The sequence below is a fragment of the Capricornis sumatraensis genome, chromosome 9, assembly GCF_032405125.1.
Source record: "Capricornis sumatraensis isolate serow.1 chromosome 9, serow.2, whole genome shotgun sequence".
NCBI classification, from domain to species: Eukaryota; Metazoa; Chordata; class Mammalia; order Artiodactyla; family Bovidae; genus Capricornis; species Capricornis sumatraensis.
This window is the reverse complement of record NC_091077.1, coordinates 18,080,312-18,095,482: the sequence shown is the minus strand read 5'-3', so window position 1 is coordinate 18,095,482 and position 15,171 is coordinate 18,080,312. Positions and strand designations below refer to the sequence as shown.

The window sequence follows — 15,171 nt, the reverse complement described above, 5'->3', positions numbered from 1 at the left end:
CAAACAAACGGTTTCTCACAGGTGCATCCTTGACAGGTGGACCTCAGTACACACGAGCCCCCCCTCAGATGTGCTTCTATGTTAGTGTGCCCCACGCAGGCGTGCTCAGGTCTCCCTCTCACGTGAGCTCAGTTCTATGCAGCTGTCCCTCCTGCAAGGTTGTTTCCTCCACCTCATAGGTATGTGTCTCAACAGGGATTCCTCCACCCAGGAATGCGTTACACAGCCTCCCCCACCACAGGTGTATTCCATTTAAATATCCATCCATATGGGGCTTTTTCATATAACTGGGTCCTCTACAGGCGCACTTCAATGCAGGTGTGTCTTGTACAGGTGTTTCTAATGTCTTTCCACACGGCAATTCCTCCTGCAAGTCTTGTTCATTTCATAGGTGAGTCATGCAGATGCGTTCCCAAAGCAGATGTGCCCCGTGCCACAGTGCGTCAGCCAGGTGTTTAACATGCAGGTGTGTTCTCTACAGCTGTTTTTCCCCAGGCAGGCTTCCATTCAGCTATACTCCAAATAGATGTGTTTCAGGGCAGATGTATCCCATCGGCGTTCTTACGCTTCCATGCAGATGTCTTCTTTACACGTTAGCTCTCATGCAGGTGTGTGCCACATAGGTGTGTTTTCCTTAGAGGCTCCCCATCCCGGTCTGCCCAAGACAGGAGTGCTTCACACACGGATGTTTCCATGCCCTGTGTGTTTCCACACCTGGACAATTCTACAGGTGTACCTGCAGTGCAGGTGAGAGGCCCCTTTTACACCTGCGCACTTACACTTCTTTTTATGCCTTCGGATTTTGGATTGGGTTCCCGTTACAGGTGCGTCCGCGGCGCGGCCCCGCCCCCTCTAGGCCCCGCCCTCTCATCTAGGCTCAGGTGCAGAAGCCGGAAGTGCGCTGCCCTCCCAGGTGAGTGACTAAACTTTCCGGGTCACGTGAGCGGGCGGAGCTGGAACAGTGCGACCCAGCCACTGACCGACGTACCGAGGGTTCGAGCGAAGGACCGGCATCCAGACTCAGAGCGAGATCGAAGACGCCCGGACCAGGTAAGGAGGCAGGTCGTGCGGCTGGGCCTGCCGCCCCCTCCCCCCTTCCCTCCTTTTCCTCTTTCCCTAGCCCAGGAACGCGCCGCCCAGAGTTAATCTTTAATCTCTGACCTCTGGCGGTGGGGCGGGGCGGGACTCGCGGGTGGCCGGCACGGGCCGCCCCTCCCAGGGGCCAGTGCCTGGATCCGGCCCCTTCCCCCACGCCCTGGCCTTTCTCCTTCAGCTCCCAGGTGCGGGGTCGAAGGTACCCCTGGCCGGAGATGCGGTAGGAGCGGCACCCGCGACAAGCCCCTTCCCTGTGCCACCAGCCTGTCACCCGGCCCATGGCGAGCCCGAGCCTGGAGCCGCTCCTGGCGCTCGGCCTGCCACTGCTGCTGGCCCGCTGGGACCGGGTCGGGGGGCAAGGTAGGTACCGGTCCCGGGCGCTGGGGGTCTGGGCTCTGAAGAGCTACGTCCCTGCAACACTGAGAGGTCAAGAACCCAGGAGCGGGCATGTGATGCCTTGGGAGACGGAGTGGATAGAGTCAGAGCTTCCTTGGAAGGTTGGAGTTGGTCTAGGAGAATTCCTGAGTTGGGTGGAATTGTGAGCTGCTGGGAGAGGAGGCCTGGGGGCCGGAGTCTCAGTAAGGTTGAGGACTCTGGGAAATGCGAATCAGGAGGAAGCCTGCCTGGGGCTTCAGGCCCAGGTTGAGCAGACTGGCCTAAGGTGTGGACCCTGCCTTTCTGCCCTCTATTCTAGTTTCGGGTGCCTGGGGGGAGGTGTGTGAGTCAGACACTCCGGGGAAATACAGGATCCGCCCAGCTCCTTAAGGGCTGAGGGAGGGCCGGGGAGGTGGGTTGTAGGGGGGAAGGGTTGGGTTTCCGGACACTGTCCATTATAATAGCCCCCAACTCAGTGCAAACTGCAAACTGCTGTTGGTTGATTACTCGCTGCTGGGCTACCAGGGGTGGGGGTCCCCAGAGAAGCAAAATCAATGAGGCCATCCCCTTCATGGAGGGTACCCACAGAATGAAAGTCTCAGAAAGGCAGAGTTCTAGTGAGGGGAAATGCCCAAGGATGATGAAGATGTTTCCAGATGGGAAGGAATAGATGGGGGTTCATTTATCTTCTCTGGAGCTTCCCAGATGGCTCAGCAGGTAAAGAATCCACCTGCCATGGAGGAGCTGGGTTCACTAGTATTCTTGCCTGAAAAATCCGGTGGACAGAGGAGCCTGGCAGGCTATACAGTCCATGGGGTCGCAAAGAGTTGAACATGACTGAGCAACTTGGCATTGTCTTCTCTACCACTCCCCAGCACTTTCTACGACCTCTACAAGTGTGAACACCACCACTACGCCCTCTGGCCCCAGCCCTGGTTCCAATGGAGCCCTGGTGAGTTGAGTGGGGAGGGTGGTGTATAGGGGAGGAGGGCAGAAGGGATTTTATCGAAGCGTCCCACAGGTAGCAGATGGGAGGGCCTAGACTTTCAGGGGTGACTGTTGGATTTGGTGGGGGGAGGCATTGGAGAACCCTATGGGAGAGATCAGAAGGCCAACTTGGCAAATGGGGAGACCAAGAATGCCTGGAAGGGAGTGAGCAAGAATACCCAGCCTGGCAAGGTCAGGAGCCCCCTGTGCCTCTCAGGCAGGGGGAAGGGGGAGCTAGAAGCTTAGGTGTGGCAGCACTTGGAAGGAGGACCCCAGACACAGCAGGTGGAAGAGCCCAGGAGCCCAGGTATGATAGATGGGGATCAGGAACCCTGGGGGAAGGAACCCAGTCACCCAAGGCAGCAGGTGTTAGGGAGAGCGGATTACCATCCCCAGAGGCTTCTCCGGGTCGGGAGGGTGGACAGGATGTCCAGATTCAGGGGTAACTCACACCCATCCCCCCTCCCACGCAGTCACAGGAGGCCATCACCGCCATCATCGTGGTTTTCTCTCTCCTGGCTGCCCTGCTCCTGGCTGTGGGTCTGGCCCTGCTGGTGCGGAAGCTACGGGAGAAGAGGCAAACGGAGGGCACCTACCGGCCCAGCAGTGAGGAGCAGGTGGGTGCCCGAGCTCCACCGCCCCCCAACCTCAAGCTGCCGCCTGAGGAACGGCTCATCTAAAGGCTGGGGCTGGCCACAGCCGCCACCACTGCTCAGGACTGCCCGGCACTTGCTCTCTCACAGCCACTGAGATACCAGCCTCTGACGGTTCCGGAGGACTTGGGGGGCCGCGGGGCACCTGCCGGGCGGGCTCTGCGAAGCATGCCGCCTCTGCTTGACTCTGCCTGCAGTTGGGGTGCCAGGGCTGGGGACCCACCTCCTCGCTTGCTGCACCATCGGTTATCTGTCCCGCTGCCGCACAGGCCCGACACTCCCCCCCTCTCCTTTCCTTTCAGTTCTCCCACGCAGCTGAGGCCCGGGCTCCCCAGGACTCCAAGGAGACGGTGCGGGGCTGCCTGCCCATCTAGGTCCCCTCCCTCTACCCATTACCCTTCCTGGTTGTGTGACCTTGGGGGAAGGCAGACCCCTCTCTGGGCAATCAAACCCATCCAGTGCTTAACAGTAGAAGGGAATAAGGTGCTTCTAAGACTGTGCCCTTGAGGGCAGGGGACACTGAGGCTGCTCACTTTACACATATATCTATATAGTGGGTGGTGAGATATTATAAGACCTTCCTGTGGGCTGGTAGGAGTAGGAATTAGCCTAGATGAAGGAGACTCCTACAGGGCACATAGGCTGTTGGGAGAGGAATTCTAAGTTCTCGAGGGCCCTAGGGGCTGGGAGGGCTTCCTGGAAGGGAGGGGCTTTTAGCTGCACCTCAGAGCCAGCCTGAGGTTGCCTCAGGAGGGGAGGTGGTGAGTGGTGTGGGTTCCTGAGCACAAGAGGGCTCCCAGATAAACTCAACAGGAAAATCCAGCTTTGGGCTCTTGAGGCTTTATTAACAAGGGGCCAGAGTCTCTCCCAGATCCTTGGTACTTATCCTTCAAAACACTTTTTAAGCTCAGCGACTCTGGGCCCGCTCCTGGCCTGGGGCTCCTGCCAGTTGCTTGCAGGTGCAGCTGAGGACCTGGGGGCCTCTGGCTCCTCGAAGGGCTGGAGGTGAACTGCGGGCAGGCCCTCTGAAGGCAGGGCTCCGGGGTTCTCTGAGGAACCCAGATCCGAGAAAGAATCAAGGGCTTGGGATGTCCAGGTAACACCCAAGTTGGGCTCAGGTTGGGGGCTTTCTGGAGGGCTGGGCTGGCTGGGTGCTGCCAAGAGCTGGGAGCAGGGCTCCTCCTGGGCTGTGGGATCTTCAGTTGCTTCATGGGGAGGGGAGAAGCAGAGAGGCTGGGGCTCGGTGGGAAAGGATCCAGGGTCCCCTTTGCTGCTGGGGCCTGCAGAAGCTGTCAAAGACTGGGATGGAGACTCGGTTTCTGGGCTGGCCTCTGAAGGCAGTTGGCAAGTGGGGTTCTTCCCAGAGCTTGTGGCATCCGAAGGCTGAGGGGTGTGCAGAGGCAGCAGGGACAGGGGCTGGGGCTCTGGAGGTTTGTCGTCATCTGCTTGCCAACTCGATCTTCCGGGTATGTCAGGCTGGGTGGGGGTGGGAGATGGCAGATTGCTGGCCTTTGGATGAAGCAGGCGCTGGCAGGTTGGATGGACAAATGGGGAGGGACTGGGGGGCCGGGGAGTGGGGCTCTCACCAGGCTGAGGCAGCTGTCCAAGTCCTCTCTGTGGCAGCAGTCTAAACTCTGGCTGGGCCGCAGGCTACCAGTCCGCGTGGCTCTCGTGCTCAGGCTATCCAATATCTCACTTAGCAAATCCAGTTCTTCTCCAGACCCCAGGAAGCTGCCGTCCAGCGCTTCCTCTGCCCACGGGTCCTGAGCATCCTCTGGGCTCAGGGAGGGTGTCCTGGGTGAGGATGGGCAGCCTCAGGTTTCTGCCCCAGACCAGCTGCCCTAAGTGTCTGGAGTCTGGGGACCCACTTTCCCATCAGTCCTGGCCCCCACTTCCAACACTACCCTCCCTCCAGTCCCCTGCCTTGGAGTCTTACCTCTCTTCCAGGGACTCAGAGGGCTTCTCTTCCAGCCTGAGTCTCCTGCTGGGGCGACTCCTAGGGCGAAGGGGCCGGTTCTGCAAAGGACACATTTGGGGGCTGGGGGCACGGCCTCAGGAGCTACAGAATCAGGGGGCTCTGTGAATGGGGGATGGTGTGGGCACCCCATTTGGGGGTAGTTGAGATGTCTGATTGGAGGCAGAGAAGGAGAGAAGGACTTGGTGATAATTCCAGGTGTGTGCATTGGTACTAAGTGGGAGGGGGCTTACCTGTCCAAAGTGCTGGGTGATAGGCAGGCGCTGCTGCAGACGATCTGAGCGGCTGGTGAGGGAAGGGGCCCTCAAGGAGCCCCCCCTCTGCAGGCCAGAGTCCCCTTCCTAGGAAGAGGGTGGGTAAGCCAGGAACTGCTTCCCCCCACTGTCCCCTGGCATTGGCCACTGACTTTACCTTGTACATGAGAAGACTCTGCACACCCTTCAAGCCGCTCTTTGCCTATGGAGGAAGCGAAAGAGTGATTTGACATGGGTATTTGAGAACCAGGCCCTCCACCCCCGAGGACAGATTCATCTTGCCATCTGCTCATGGGTGACTCAAAATACATTCAGAATCCCCCTGTACCAGCTAAGGAGTCAATACAAACATGGCTCTTTGACTAATATAAAAGGAATATTCTTCGAGGAGATAACCCCCAAATGAAACAGGGAGTGGCAAAGCTGGAACGCTGTAAAAAATCAGTGTTCAAAAGCAGAGCAAAGAATAAAAATTCAACAGACGGTTCCGAGCTGCGGGAGCCGGTCCCAGGAAACTTTTGGATTTGGGAGAAAAACAAAACACTAAGCGTGCAAGCAGGAATGTTAGTGTCTCAGAAGGAATACCCCGAGACGTCTGCCAAAGAATCCTGGTGATCATTTTTAAATAGGAAAGACGTGATCTGACAAACGGGAAAGAACACAGTCAATGGAAAATAAAAGTAGGAAACATTGCAACTGGTTTAACTGCTGGTTCAGTTTGATAAACTGTCCTCTAAACAGAAGGTTAAAACATCCTCTGGCTTGGTCACCCTGGTAACTGGTCTGTCCACCCCAGCCTCACCGAGCGGTACATGTTCCTGACAGCTGGTTGGGTCTTGGCCTTGACGGAGTGCAGAAGGGCACCACCACCTTTCTGTGGAGAGAAAGCCAAGGCAGAGACGCATAGGCATATCCCAGACCCCACCTGCCCACCTGGGCTGTGTGTCGCTGGAAAAACCCTTCTCCCTCTCTGAATTTTCTTTTTTATTAAATTAAAAAACTGAGTTATAATTTACATACCATACAAGTCACTTGCCTTACTTGCACAACTCAATGACTTTTTGTAGGTTTACAGTAGTTGCATAACTATCACCATAGGCATAGAGGTTTTTTGTTTGTTGTGTGTTTTTTTTTTGTGTGTGTGGTATGTGGGATTTTAGTTCTCTGACCAGGGATCAAACTCCGCTGCCCTCTGCATTGGAAGCACAGAGTCCTAACTGCTGGACTGCCAGGAAAGTCCCTCTCCCTGAGTCTTGATTTTTTTTCACCTCTTTCTATACATGGGCATAGTGAGGATGGCTATGGGTTTAATTTAATCCTGTGATAAACACTAAAAGTGGTATTACTACCTTCAGGTTGTCTGCCCAAAGCTGGTAGGATCGGAGTGTCCCTGCAGAGAAGAGAGCAGAGAGCACAGCATCTTCAGGGTGGGTGGGCTTAGGTGGGGGTGCTGGTGAGGTGGGGCCTCTGAGGCCAGGTGCAGAGCTTACCTGAGGAGGCCCCACTACAAGTGATCTCCTGCTCAAAGAGGTCTGAGAAGCCTTCACCCGTGTTTAGCTTCTCCAGTCGTCCTTCGATGAACTGGGCGTGTGGGAGAAACAGGAAATCAGGGTGCCCCAAACATTAGAATTCGAGGTCTAGGGATCTACTCCCAACAAGACATAGAAGACATCCTTGGCCCCACCCTTCCCCAACATGAGGCCCCAGGAGTCTGGAGCCCAACTCAGCAAGTTAGAGGTCCGCCCCTCTCCACCCCAAGTCAGGATCTGTCTTCAGGCACCAGACTCTCGCTCACAGGGTCAGAGAAGTAAGACTGCCACTCCACACATGCCTGCCTCCTCTCAATGACCCTGGGAAGAGGTCGACTCCACCTCCAGGCACCCTAGAAGCCAGTTCACCCTGAAGGACACTGAAGTTCATCCAACTTTCTTCCCAGAACCCAAAAGTCCGGTTCCCCCTCCCACTCCCCCCATCCCTGGGGTCCAAAAGGCCGGCCTGCCTCCCCTCCCCGCAAAGGGAGTCTGACATGAACCTCCATCCTCGATCCAGGAGGCCCCCGCGTTAGGACTCAATAATTTGGTTCCAGCCCAATCTCCTCAGGGACCTAGAAGTAAAGCTTATCCCTAGGAACTCAGGTCAAGGGCTTCCATTTTCAGAGACCCAAGAATTCATGTCTCTCCCACCCCGGAGACCCTGGAGTGGGGGATCCGGCAGGGCCAACTCTCACCCCGCCCAGTGAACCCAGGCGTCCATCCCTCCAGCCCCGGCTCCGCCCTCTGGGGTGCGCGCATCAGCGCCCCTAACCCCGCCCCTTCAGCCTCAGCCCCGCCCCCAAGGCTCTGGCCCACCTGTTTGAACAGCTGCAGGTGAACAGCCCGCCGGTGGAAGGCCTGCAGCGGCGCCCCGGGTTTCTGGGCCAAGAAGGCTTCTTCACTGAAGGTGACAGGCTGGCCCTGGAAGAAGGACTCGAATTCTAAGCTCCTCGCGGCTCTCTTGGATCCCTTATTCTGCCTTCCTTATTCTACTGCCCATCTGTGTAGCGAACATTGATGGAGTGCCTCTGTGTGCTTGAACTCCAGCAGGACTTCATGGGCAGCAGGGAGGACCTGGGCTTTTACCCGGAGCGGGGTGGCAGATGGGACCTGACTCATACTCCCAAGTGACCTCTGGCGGTTGCGAGGAGGTCAGACTATGGAGCGCGGGGGTGAGAACCCGGAGAGGGAACTTAGAGTGACTCGATGAGAGCGCTGATTCAGGCAACAAACAAACAAGGGAGGCCAGAATGGAGAGGAGACAGAGGAGGAGGAGAAATGGACAGTTTCCGGCAGAGCTGACTAGAACATCAGATTCTCAAATGATCGAATTCTCCGACAACCTTTTTATAGAACAGTTGTGAGAAACTGGGGGTAGGGGTGGGGAGGGTGTCAGGGTTGAAAGTCAGCAGATCAAAGCCCTGGCTTCAACACCCACCTGCTGTGGGTTTTCTCCAAGTCTTGGTTTTTTCATATGTAAACTGGGACCATAATAGTATCCCTCTAATTGTATTGTTATGAGCATTGAGATAATAACAGCAACAGTAAACCTAGCGTTTATCTATTGCAATGTGCCAAGCACTGTCCGAGCATTTCAGACACATATGACCTTTTTGGGTGGGTACTGTTGTGGTCCCATTTTACAGATGAGCAAACAGAAGCGCTAGAGAAGGAAATGGCAACCCACTCCAGTATTCTTGCCTGAAGAATCCCATGGACAGAGGAGCCTGGAGGGCTATTGTCCATGGGGTCGCAAAGAGTCGGACACGACTTAAGCGACTTAGCACGCAAACGGAAGCTCAAAGTAAGCACTCCATTACAAACTGGGTATTATTATTCCGAATCCTGCAGGCACCCACGGGGCTGCTCCCTTCTCGTTCCTGCTACTTACCGGGCTGCAGACGAGCGCATCGCGGTACCCTCCGAAGAGCAGGGCCTGAGCTTTGAGGAAGAGAAGGGACACCCCTTCCCCAGGGGCCAGCGCGACCTTCCTTAGCCGCAGCCTCAGTAGAGACACCTGGGGGACAAGCGGGCAGTGCTGAGCGGGCCGGCGCTGAGTCTCGCCTACCGGATGAGGCAGGAGGCTGGGGAGCGGGCGACACTGACCACGTCTGGGGGCAGCGCCTGCACGTCGTCGAAGGGTGTCTCCAAGGTATTGGAGTCCACGTTCATCATCACGACGTCCTCCAGGGCTTTCTCCCGCACTCTCTGCATTGGGGAGTCGGAGGGGGTGGCCGCTCAGGGCCCGAGTATCTCGGGCGGGGAAGGGTACACACTCCGCCCGCCCGTGCCATCCAGGCCAGCTCCCGCTTACCTCAGCGAGACTGGCGTGCACTCCGATGAGGTAGGGCATAGGCGCGCTGCGGACGACCGAGGGGGCCCGGTCACGCAGGCGCCGCCCCCGGGTCCCCAGGACCCCAGGCTTCTTCCCCAAGCCCTGCTCCCTCCCCAGGCCCCGCCCCTCACCAGCAGTAGTCCAGTAAATGCGGCGGCAGCGTGGGGATCAGCACGTGCTCCCAGCGCATGGGATACAGGAGAGCACAGGACGCGTGGACACAGGAGGTCAGCTGGGGACGGGTGGAGGGGACCTTGGAGTCAGAGCCTGGACTCCCAGCTTCAAGGATTCCTCTCTGGGACGGTGGCTCCCCCGACTTCATTTCTCACGTCCTCAGTCTCCTGTCCCCCTCCACTCCCTTCCTCAGCGAATACTGGGTAAGAAGTGAAAACTCAAAACACTTTCACGTGAAGGCCAATAATTCTGCAAATTACACTGCTGGGGGCTGGTGGTGCCAGGACTCGGCACGTGCTAGTCTCTTCCTCTCCGGGGGGAGAAGCCAATGTTCAACTCTCCGGATCACTCTCTTTAGGGGTAGGACCCAGCCCACCAACCCCATCCGGAAAGATGCAGAACTAGGATTGAGCCGGACCTGGTCCCGCCTCGAGAGGTGGAGCAACAGTTAGCCTCACTGACCCCACCCCTAAAGAGGTGGAGCTAGAATTCAGTCCCTCCCTGGTCCCACCTCTAGGGGTGGAGCAAAGGTTCAGCCCCATTGACCTCACCCCTAAAGAAATGGAGCTCGAATTCAGTCCCTTCCTAGTCCCGCCCCCAGGGGTGGGGCCAGCATGCAGCCTCCATTTCCCCCGTCCTTCCTCCTGGTGGTAGGGGCGGATGCCTGGCAAATCCCATGGGAAGAGGAGCCTGGTAGGCTGCAGTCCATGGGGTCACTAGGAGTCGGACACGACTGAGCGACTTCACTTTCCCTTTTCACTTTCATGCATTGGAGAGGGAAATGGCAACCCACTCCAGTGTTCTTGCCTGGAGAATCCCAGGGACGGGGGAGCCTGGTGGGCTGCCGTCTCTGGGGTCGCACAGAGTCAGACACGACTGAAGTGACTTAGCAGCAGCAGCAGCAGCGCTCACCCTTCGTGGGGTGGAGCCAGTCTTGTTCCGGCCCGTAGTGGGTGGAGCCTGGACTCAGCGCACCAAAGCCAGACTACACGGCATCCCCCTCGGATTTCCCCCAAGAAGGTAGAACCAGGGTTCAACGCAACCACGACCTTCACAGGCGCAGAGCCAGGACTTTGTCCTCTGGTCTCGCCTAGTGGGGTTAGAGCTAGGAATCCGCCCTGGTTGTCCCGCCTCCAGAGGCCAAGCGAAGCCTCTGTCCCTCCCTGGCCCTGCGACCCCCGCCTTACTGTGCTCAGTTTGCTAGACGTGAGCAGGACCCTTCGCTCTGCCAGGAGGGCGGCGAACAGTCCCACGATGTTCTCGTCGGTCACCGCCACCACCAGCTCCGTTAGGTTCCTCTGAAGAACAGAGAGACACGCTGGACACAAGGGACCATAGGATCTCACAGCCCCCTCCTGGTTTCTGGACCTCTACCCTCCCCCAGAGCTCCCTGCCGGGGTCTCCACTCACGTTCTCAGGAATGGATGGCAGGCGGCCGGAGTCGGGAGCCACGAAGCAGGAAAGCTGGCGGGGGATTGGGGGAATGGGGGGAGGGAGAGGACCGATCAGTCAGTGGATTGTCGTCACGTGGATCCCAACCTTCCAGGGTTCCCCATCCCTGCTCACCGACGTGTTCTTCCCAGGGACAGGGGACTGCAGGCCTTGTGCACTGGCAATCCTCACTCCACTGCCCTGGGGGAGAGATGTACTCCTCAGGGCCTGAGTGCAGCCTCTCCTGCCACCGGAGGTCCGCCACCGCCCAGGGGTGAGGAGTACTCACCAGGTCCAGACCTACTGAGGCCTGGGTCCCAGGAAGGGGCTGCTGCAGCAGATTTAGAAGAAGTTCGTCCACCTCTGAGACCTGGGTGGGGGTGGGATATCTGAGCCACGACGTGGGGTGGGGACTCTGAGGGTCTTGACTCAGGCTGGGTGGTCTGGGAGGAGTCAAGGGGCCCAGGTCAGGCCTGGGAGGCTGAGGGTTTGGGTGGTGGGGGGTGGGGCGCGGCTGGGACTCCTGCAGAAATGACAGGGAGGGTTGGTCTCACTTGGTCTTGAGCCAGGAGGTCCCCCACTGTGTTCAGCAGCTTGTAGAATACCTCAAACCAAGGCAGGTGGCTGTGGAGAGTGGACACAGTTTCCATGGAGTGCCCCTGGGCAGAGGCCCCAACCCCCACCCCAGACGCCCATCTCCCACACCTGAGGATGCAGAGACAGCTGAGAGCACCAGCCCGCAGGCGGCAGAAACCAAACCTGCGGGTGCCGGTCAGATCCGTGAGCGCGAAGGTGAAATGCTGTACAGCGGTGCTGAGGGGCTCCCTGGGAGCAGGAAAGGCTCTCAGAGACCTGGGCATCCCACCCGTGTGAACGCCTCTCCCCTCCACGCCCCTGTCAGTGCTCCTCATACTGTGTCCATCAGTCTGGGGCCCTGGGCACATAGGTCCCTAGTTGACAGGGCCCCTGGTTCTCTGAGTCCCTGGGTCCCTCTGTCCCTGATTCTCTGAGTCCCTGGATCCCTCAAGTTCCTGGTTCTCTGAGTCCCTGGAGAGTTCTCTGAGTTCTCTGAGTCCAAAGCCTCTGGGTCCCTGAGCCCCTGGGTCCCTCAGTCCCTGGAGCCCCTCAGTCCTTAGATCCCTAAGGCCCTGGGTCCCTGAGCTCCTGGGTCCCTGAATCTCTGAGCCCATGGTTCCCTGAATCTCTGAGCCCATGGTTCCCTGAGTCCCTGGGTCCCTGAGGCCCTGGGTCCCTGGACCCCTGGATCCCTGGGCCCCTGAATCCCTGGGCCTTTGGAACCCTGAGTCCCTGGGTAAATGAGTCCCTTTGTGTATAGGTCACTATTTGTCAGATTCCCTGGGTGTCTGAGTCCCTAGGCCCCTGGGCATAGGAGCTCTGCTGTCTGAGTCTCTGGGTGTTTGAGTACTGAGGGTCCATGAGAGGGTCTGGATCCCTGCGTCCTCAGGTGTCTGCTTCCTTCCATACCTTTCCACATCAAAAGGGAAGCAGAATTTAGGCACCATCTGCATAGACTCCTGGGGATGGAGAGAAGCACACACTGCTTGGCCACTCAGGTTGGGCCCCACCACAGAGCTCCCGGGGGTGGTCCGTGGTCCGAGACATTGGGTCCCCTCCCCCAGGGGAACAGGCCCTGGCCCCGGGGGAAGAAAGGAGCCAGCCTGCATACCTGGTCCTGGAAGTCTGGGGGGAACTGCCGCAGGATGGGGGGATCTGCACGGAAAATGAGCCACTAAGTTCAGGGTCCCAGGCCCACCCTCATCTCCCCCTCCCCCCCCGCCCCCCCCACCTCCTGAGCGATGGCCCCTGACTCACCTTCCTGCAGGGAGGCAGGGTAGGCTGCTTCAAAGAACCAATCAAACAGGGCAGGGGGACCCCCTCTGTGGGACAGAAAAGGGTTTATTGGGTCCAGGGACTTGCTTCTGTGTGTGTCTGCACACGTGCGTGATTATGCATGTGTGTGTATGTGTGTGTGTGCACGATTCTATACAGTGTCTGACTGAAAAGATCGGGCTCTCCAGGTAAGACTGTGTGTGTGTAGCCGAGCCAGTACACCCCCCCTTTTCTTGGATAGCTGGTCAGGTCACTGGGTATATGTGCGAGGCCCTGCCCCAAGACTTCATGGGGCCCTGGCGACTGACCCCAGGTTTCCTATCCAAGGAAAGAGGGCAGTGTGCCCTGATCCTCCTGGAAAGGCTGTAATCTCTGCCTTCCTCCCCTGGCCCTCTCCCCCCAGCCACCGTGCAGAGGCTTCGGGGACTGGGCTCAGAGAGAGAGAGACAGAGAGAAAGGATGGAGAGGGAGTGCGGACACACTGCCCCAGACATGGGGACCTCCTCACGCTGAGCTTCATCCTCACACTGACATGAATCCCACACAATCAATCACACACACACATGGACACACAGAGTCCCCCTTCCCCCACTGCTGACCCCGGAAGCCAGACTCCCCATCACTGAGATGTATCAAAAGACACACGCTCAGAGCAACAACCTTAATCATAGAGAGGGAGATGGAGAGAGAGACTGGGGAAAGTCCCAGAGTGGCCTGAGTGTGCCTGAGAGCAGAGTCCAGACTGTAGGCCAGCTGAGTCCTGCTCTGATTCCAGCCACCTGCCCCTGTGCCTCACGGTCCCTCCCCGGCCTGCCCCAGCCTTGCTCCCCTCAGCCCCAGCCCAGGCCTGGTCTGGGAATCTTGGTCCAGAGGATGGGAGAGGGGGCAGCGCTTACTCGGCTGTGGATCCCATGGTCCCTGAAGGGCTGGCCCAGCGGGACCCTTTCCCCAGGGGTCCTGGGGGCCTGTGCTTTCTCAGGGCTGGGCCCTGAGCCGTCTCAGCTTCCTGTGTGGCTGAGAGAGGAAGTTTAACGGGTGACGTCCCCAGAGGAAGGCTCTTGCCCCCACCCACTGTGAGAGACCCAGGCATCTTGCCTTCTAGCCTTCCGCAGGATGGGTGGGCAAGAGGTCTGCAGGCTGAGAGGCCAGATCCGCCCCCCCAGGTCTGCCAGGCTGGGCCATGTGTGGACCCCACCATTACACCCAAGCCTTCCCTTCTGTGTAGCAGCTCAGGACTCACAGTTTGCCTAAAATGCTTCCTCTTCCCTTAACTCTTTTCCCTTTGGTCCATCCGCACTGGCCATTCCTCATGGGACCACCAGTGGGAGCCAGGATTGGAGAGTGGACACGGGGGGTGGGGCACCAGAAAGGTGGATGGACAGCAGACAGAACGCAGGCAACACACAATGGCCAGGAAGTGACCAGCACACACAGGCCAGAACAGTCACAGATGGCAGACAGGCACAGGGAGACAGCCAGTTGTAAAGGCAACACATAGTCACAGACACGAAGTGACAAGGACAGAGGGACAACCCATGCATAAAGAAGTCCTTGTCCATCCAGATGACAGGTGCAGGGGGATAACACACAGGCTGCAGCCAGCAAACAGTTCCAGACAGAGACAACAGACACACACATAGTGACCACAGTTGTCAACACAAATGGAATATCAGAGAAACAGAGGCAGACAAGAGACCAAAATGCAGAGGGCACGGATGTAGCGCAGAAACAAAGGGACAGACACAGTCAGGGCTCAACCTCAAGTCAGATTCATAGCCGGACATAGTCACACACACACGCAGACACGCAGCAGTGTTGTGTGTCACAGACACACCCAAGCAGTGTTGCAGACTCAGAAACAGACAGACACCTGGGTGGACAGATGTCATGTTGAAAAACAGAGATCTGCAGACACACCTGAAAGCACCAAGGCAGGAGACATTTACGGTCATGCACATACATGCAAAATCCCACAGACAGGGACTTCCCTGGTGATCCAGTGGCTAAGAGTCCACCCTCCCAAATGCAGAAGGCTTGGGTTCAATCCCTGGGCAAGGAACTAGATCCCACATACCACAACTAAGAGTTTGCATGCCACAATTAAGACCCAGTGCAGCCAAATGAAATGAATAAATATTTTTTAAAAAATTCCACAAAGCCAAAATGCTGCAGAGTTTTCAAGACTCTTCGGCTCCCTGCAAGATATTGAGAATGTCTGCGTGGATAGAGGCGTGCATTTCCACAAGTCCACATGTGACCTGGTATGGCCTGGGGTATCTGGGGTTGAACACGGTGTCCGTGTGCTTGTAGAATTTGTGTCTGCTCCATCAGGCTGCGTGAGAATGTGGATGACTGGGGATTTTCCTTCTGTGCCTGTCCACATGACTGTGGGTACAAGGGTATTTCCACTCTGGGTGGTGGGGGTAAATTACTGCATAAGCGTATGAACACACACACAGATATATACATACAGACACAGCCCTCCAAGGCCTCCAGCCAAGATGCACAT

At 57.5% G+C, this 15,171-nt stretch overlaps 2 protein-coding genes across 3 annotated transcripts; one reads left to right on the top strand and one right to left on the bottom strand.

Moving 5' to 3' along the window:
- The first annotated feature begins 970 nt into the window (after positions 1 to 970).
- Positions 971 to 4,565, top strand: CRB3 (crumbs cell polarity complex component 3). Of its 2 annotated transcripts, XM_068981307.1 has the most exons (5): positions 971 to 1,050; positions 1,274 to 1,455; positions 2,346 to 2,422; positions 2,931 to 3,074; positions 3,413 to 4,565. In XM_068981307.1, exons 2-5 carry the CDS (start codon positions 1,374 to 1,376, stop codon positions 3,482 to 3,484), a joined length of 375 nt encoding a protein of 124 aa, XP_068837408.1. In that variant the 5' UTR covers positions 971 to 1,050; positions 1,274 to 1,373; the 3' UTR covers positions 3,485 to 4,565. The 2 variants fall into 2 exon arrangements, with proteins under 2 accessions (XP_068837408.1, XP_068837409.1); XM_068981308.1 differs by lacking the exon at positions 971 to 1,050 and having other exon boundaries at positions 1,254 to 1,455.
- DENND1C (DENN domain containing 1C) lies at positions 3,958 to 12,346 on the bottom strand. The gene is made up of 20 exons (XM_068981306.1): positions 12,297 to 12,346; positions 11,517 to 11,636; positions 11,366 to 11,435; positions 11,101 to 11,181; positions 10,947 to 11,012; positions 10,791 to 10,844; positions 10,568 to 10,678; positions 9,338 to 9,438; positions 9,186 to 9,231; positions 8,978 to 9,079; positions 8,763 to 8,888; positions 7,688 to 7,792; positions 6,830 to 6,920; positions 6,689 to 6,729; positions 6,142 to 6,213; positions 5,497 to 5,541; positions 5,319 to 5,426; positions 5,047 to 5,126; positions 4,697 to 4,904; positions 3,958 to 4,586 (listed from the first exon to the last, which is right to left on the bottom strand). Exons 1-20 carry the CDS (start codon positions 12,338 to 12,340, stop codon positions 3,993 to 3,995), a joined length of 2,265 nt encoding a protein of 754 aa, XP_068837407.1. The 5' UTR covers positions 12,341 to 12,346; the 3' UTR covers positions 3,958 to 3,992.
- Positions 12,347 to 15,171: the final 2,825 nt, after the last annotated feature.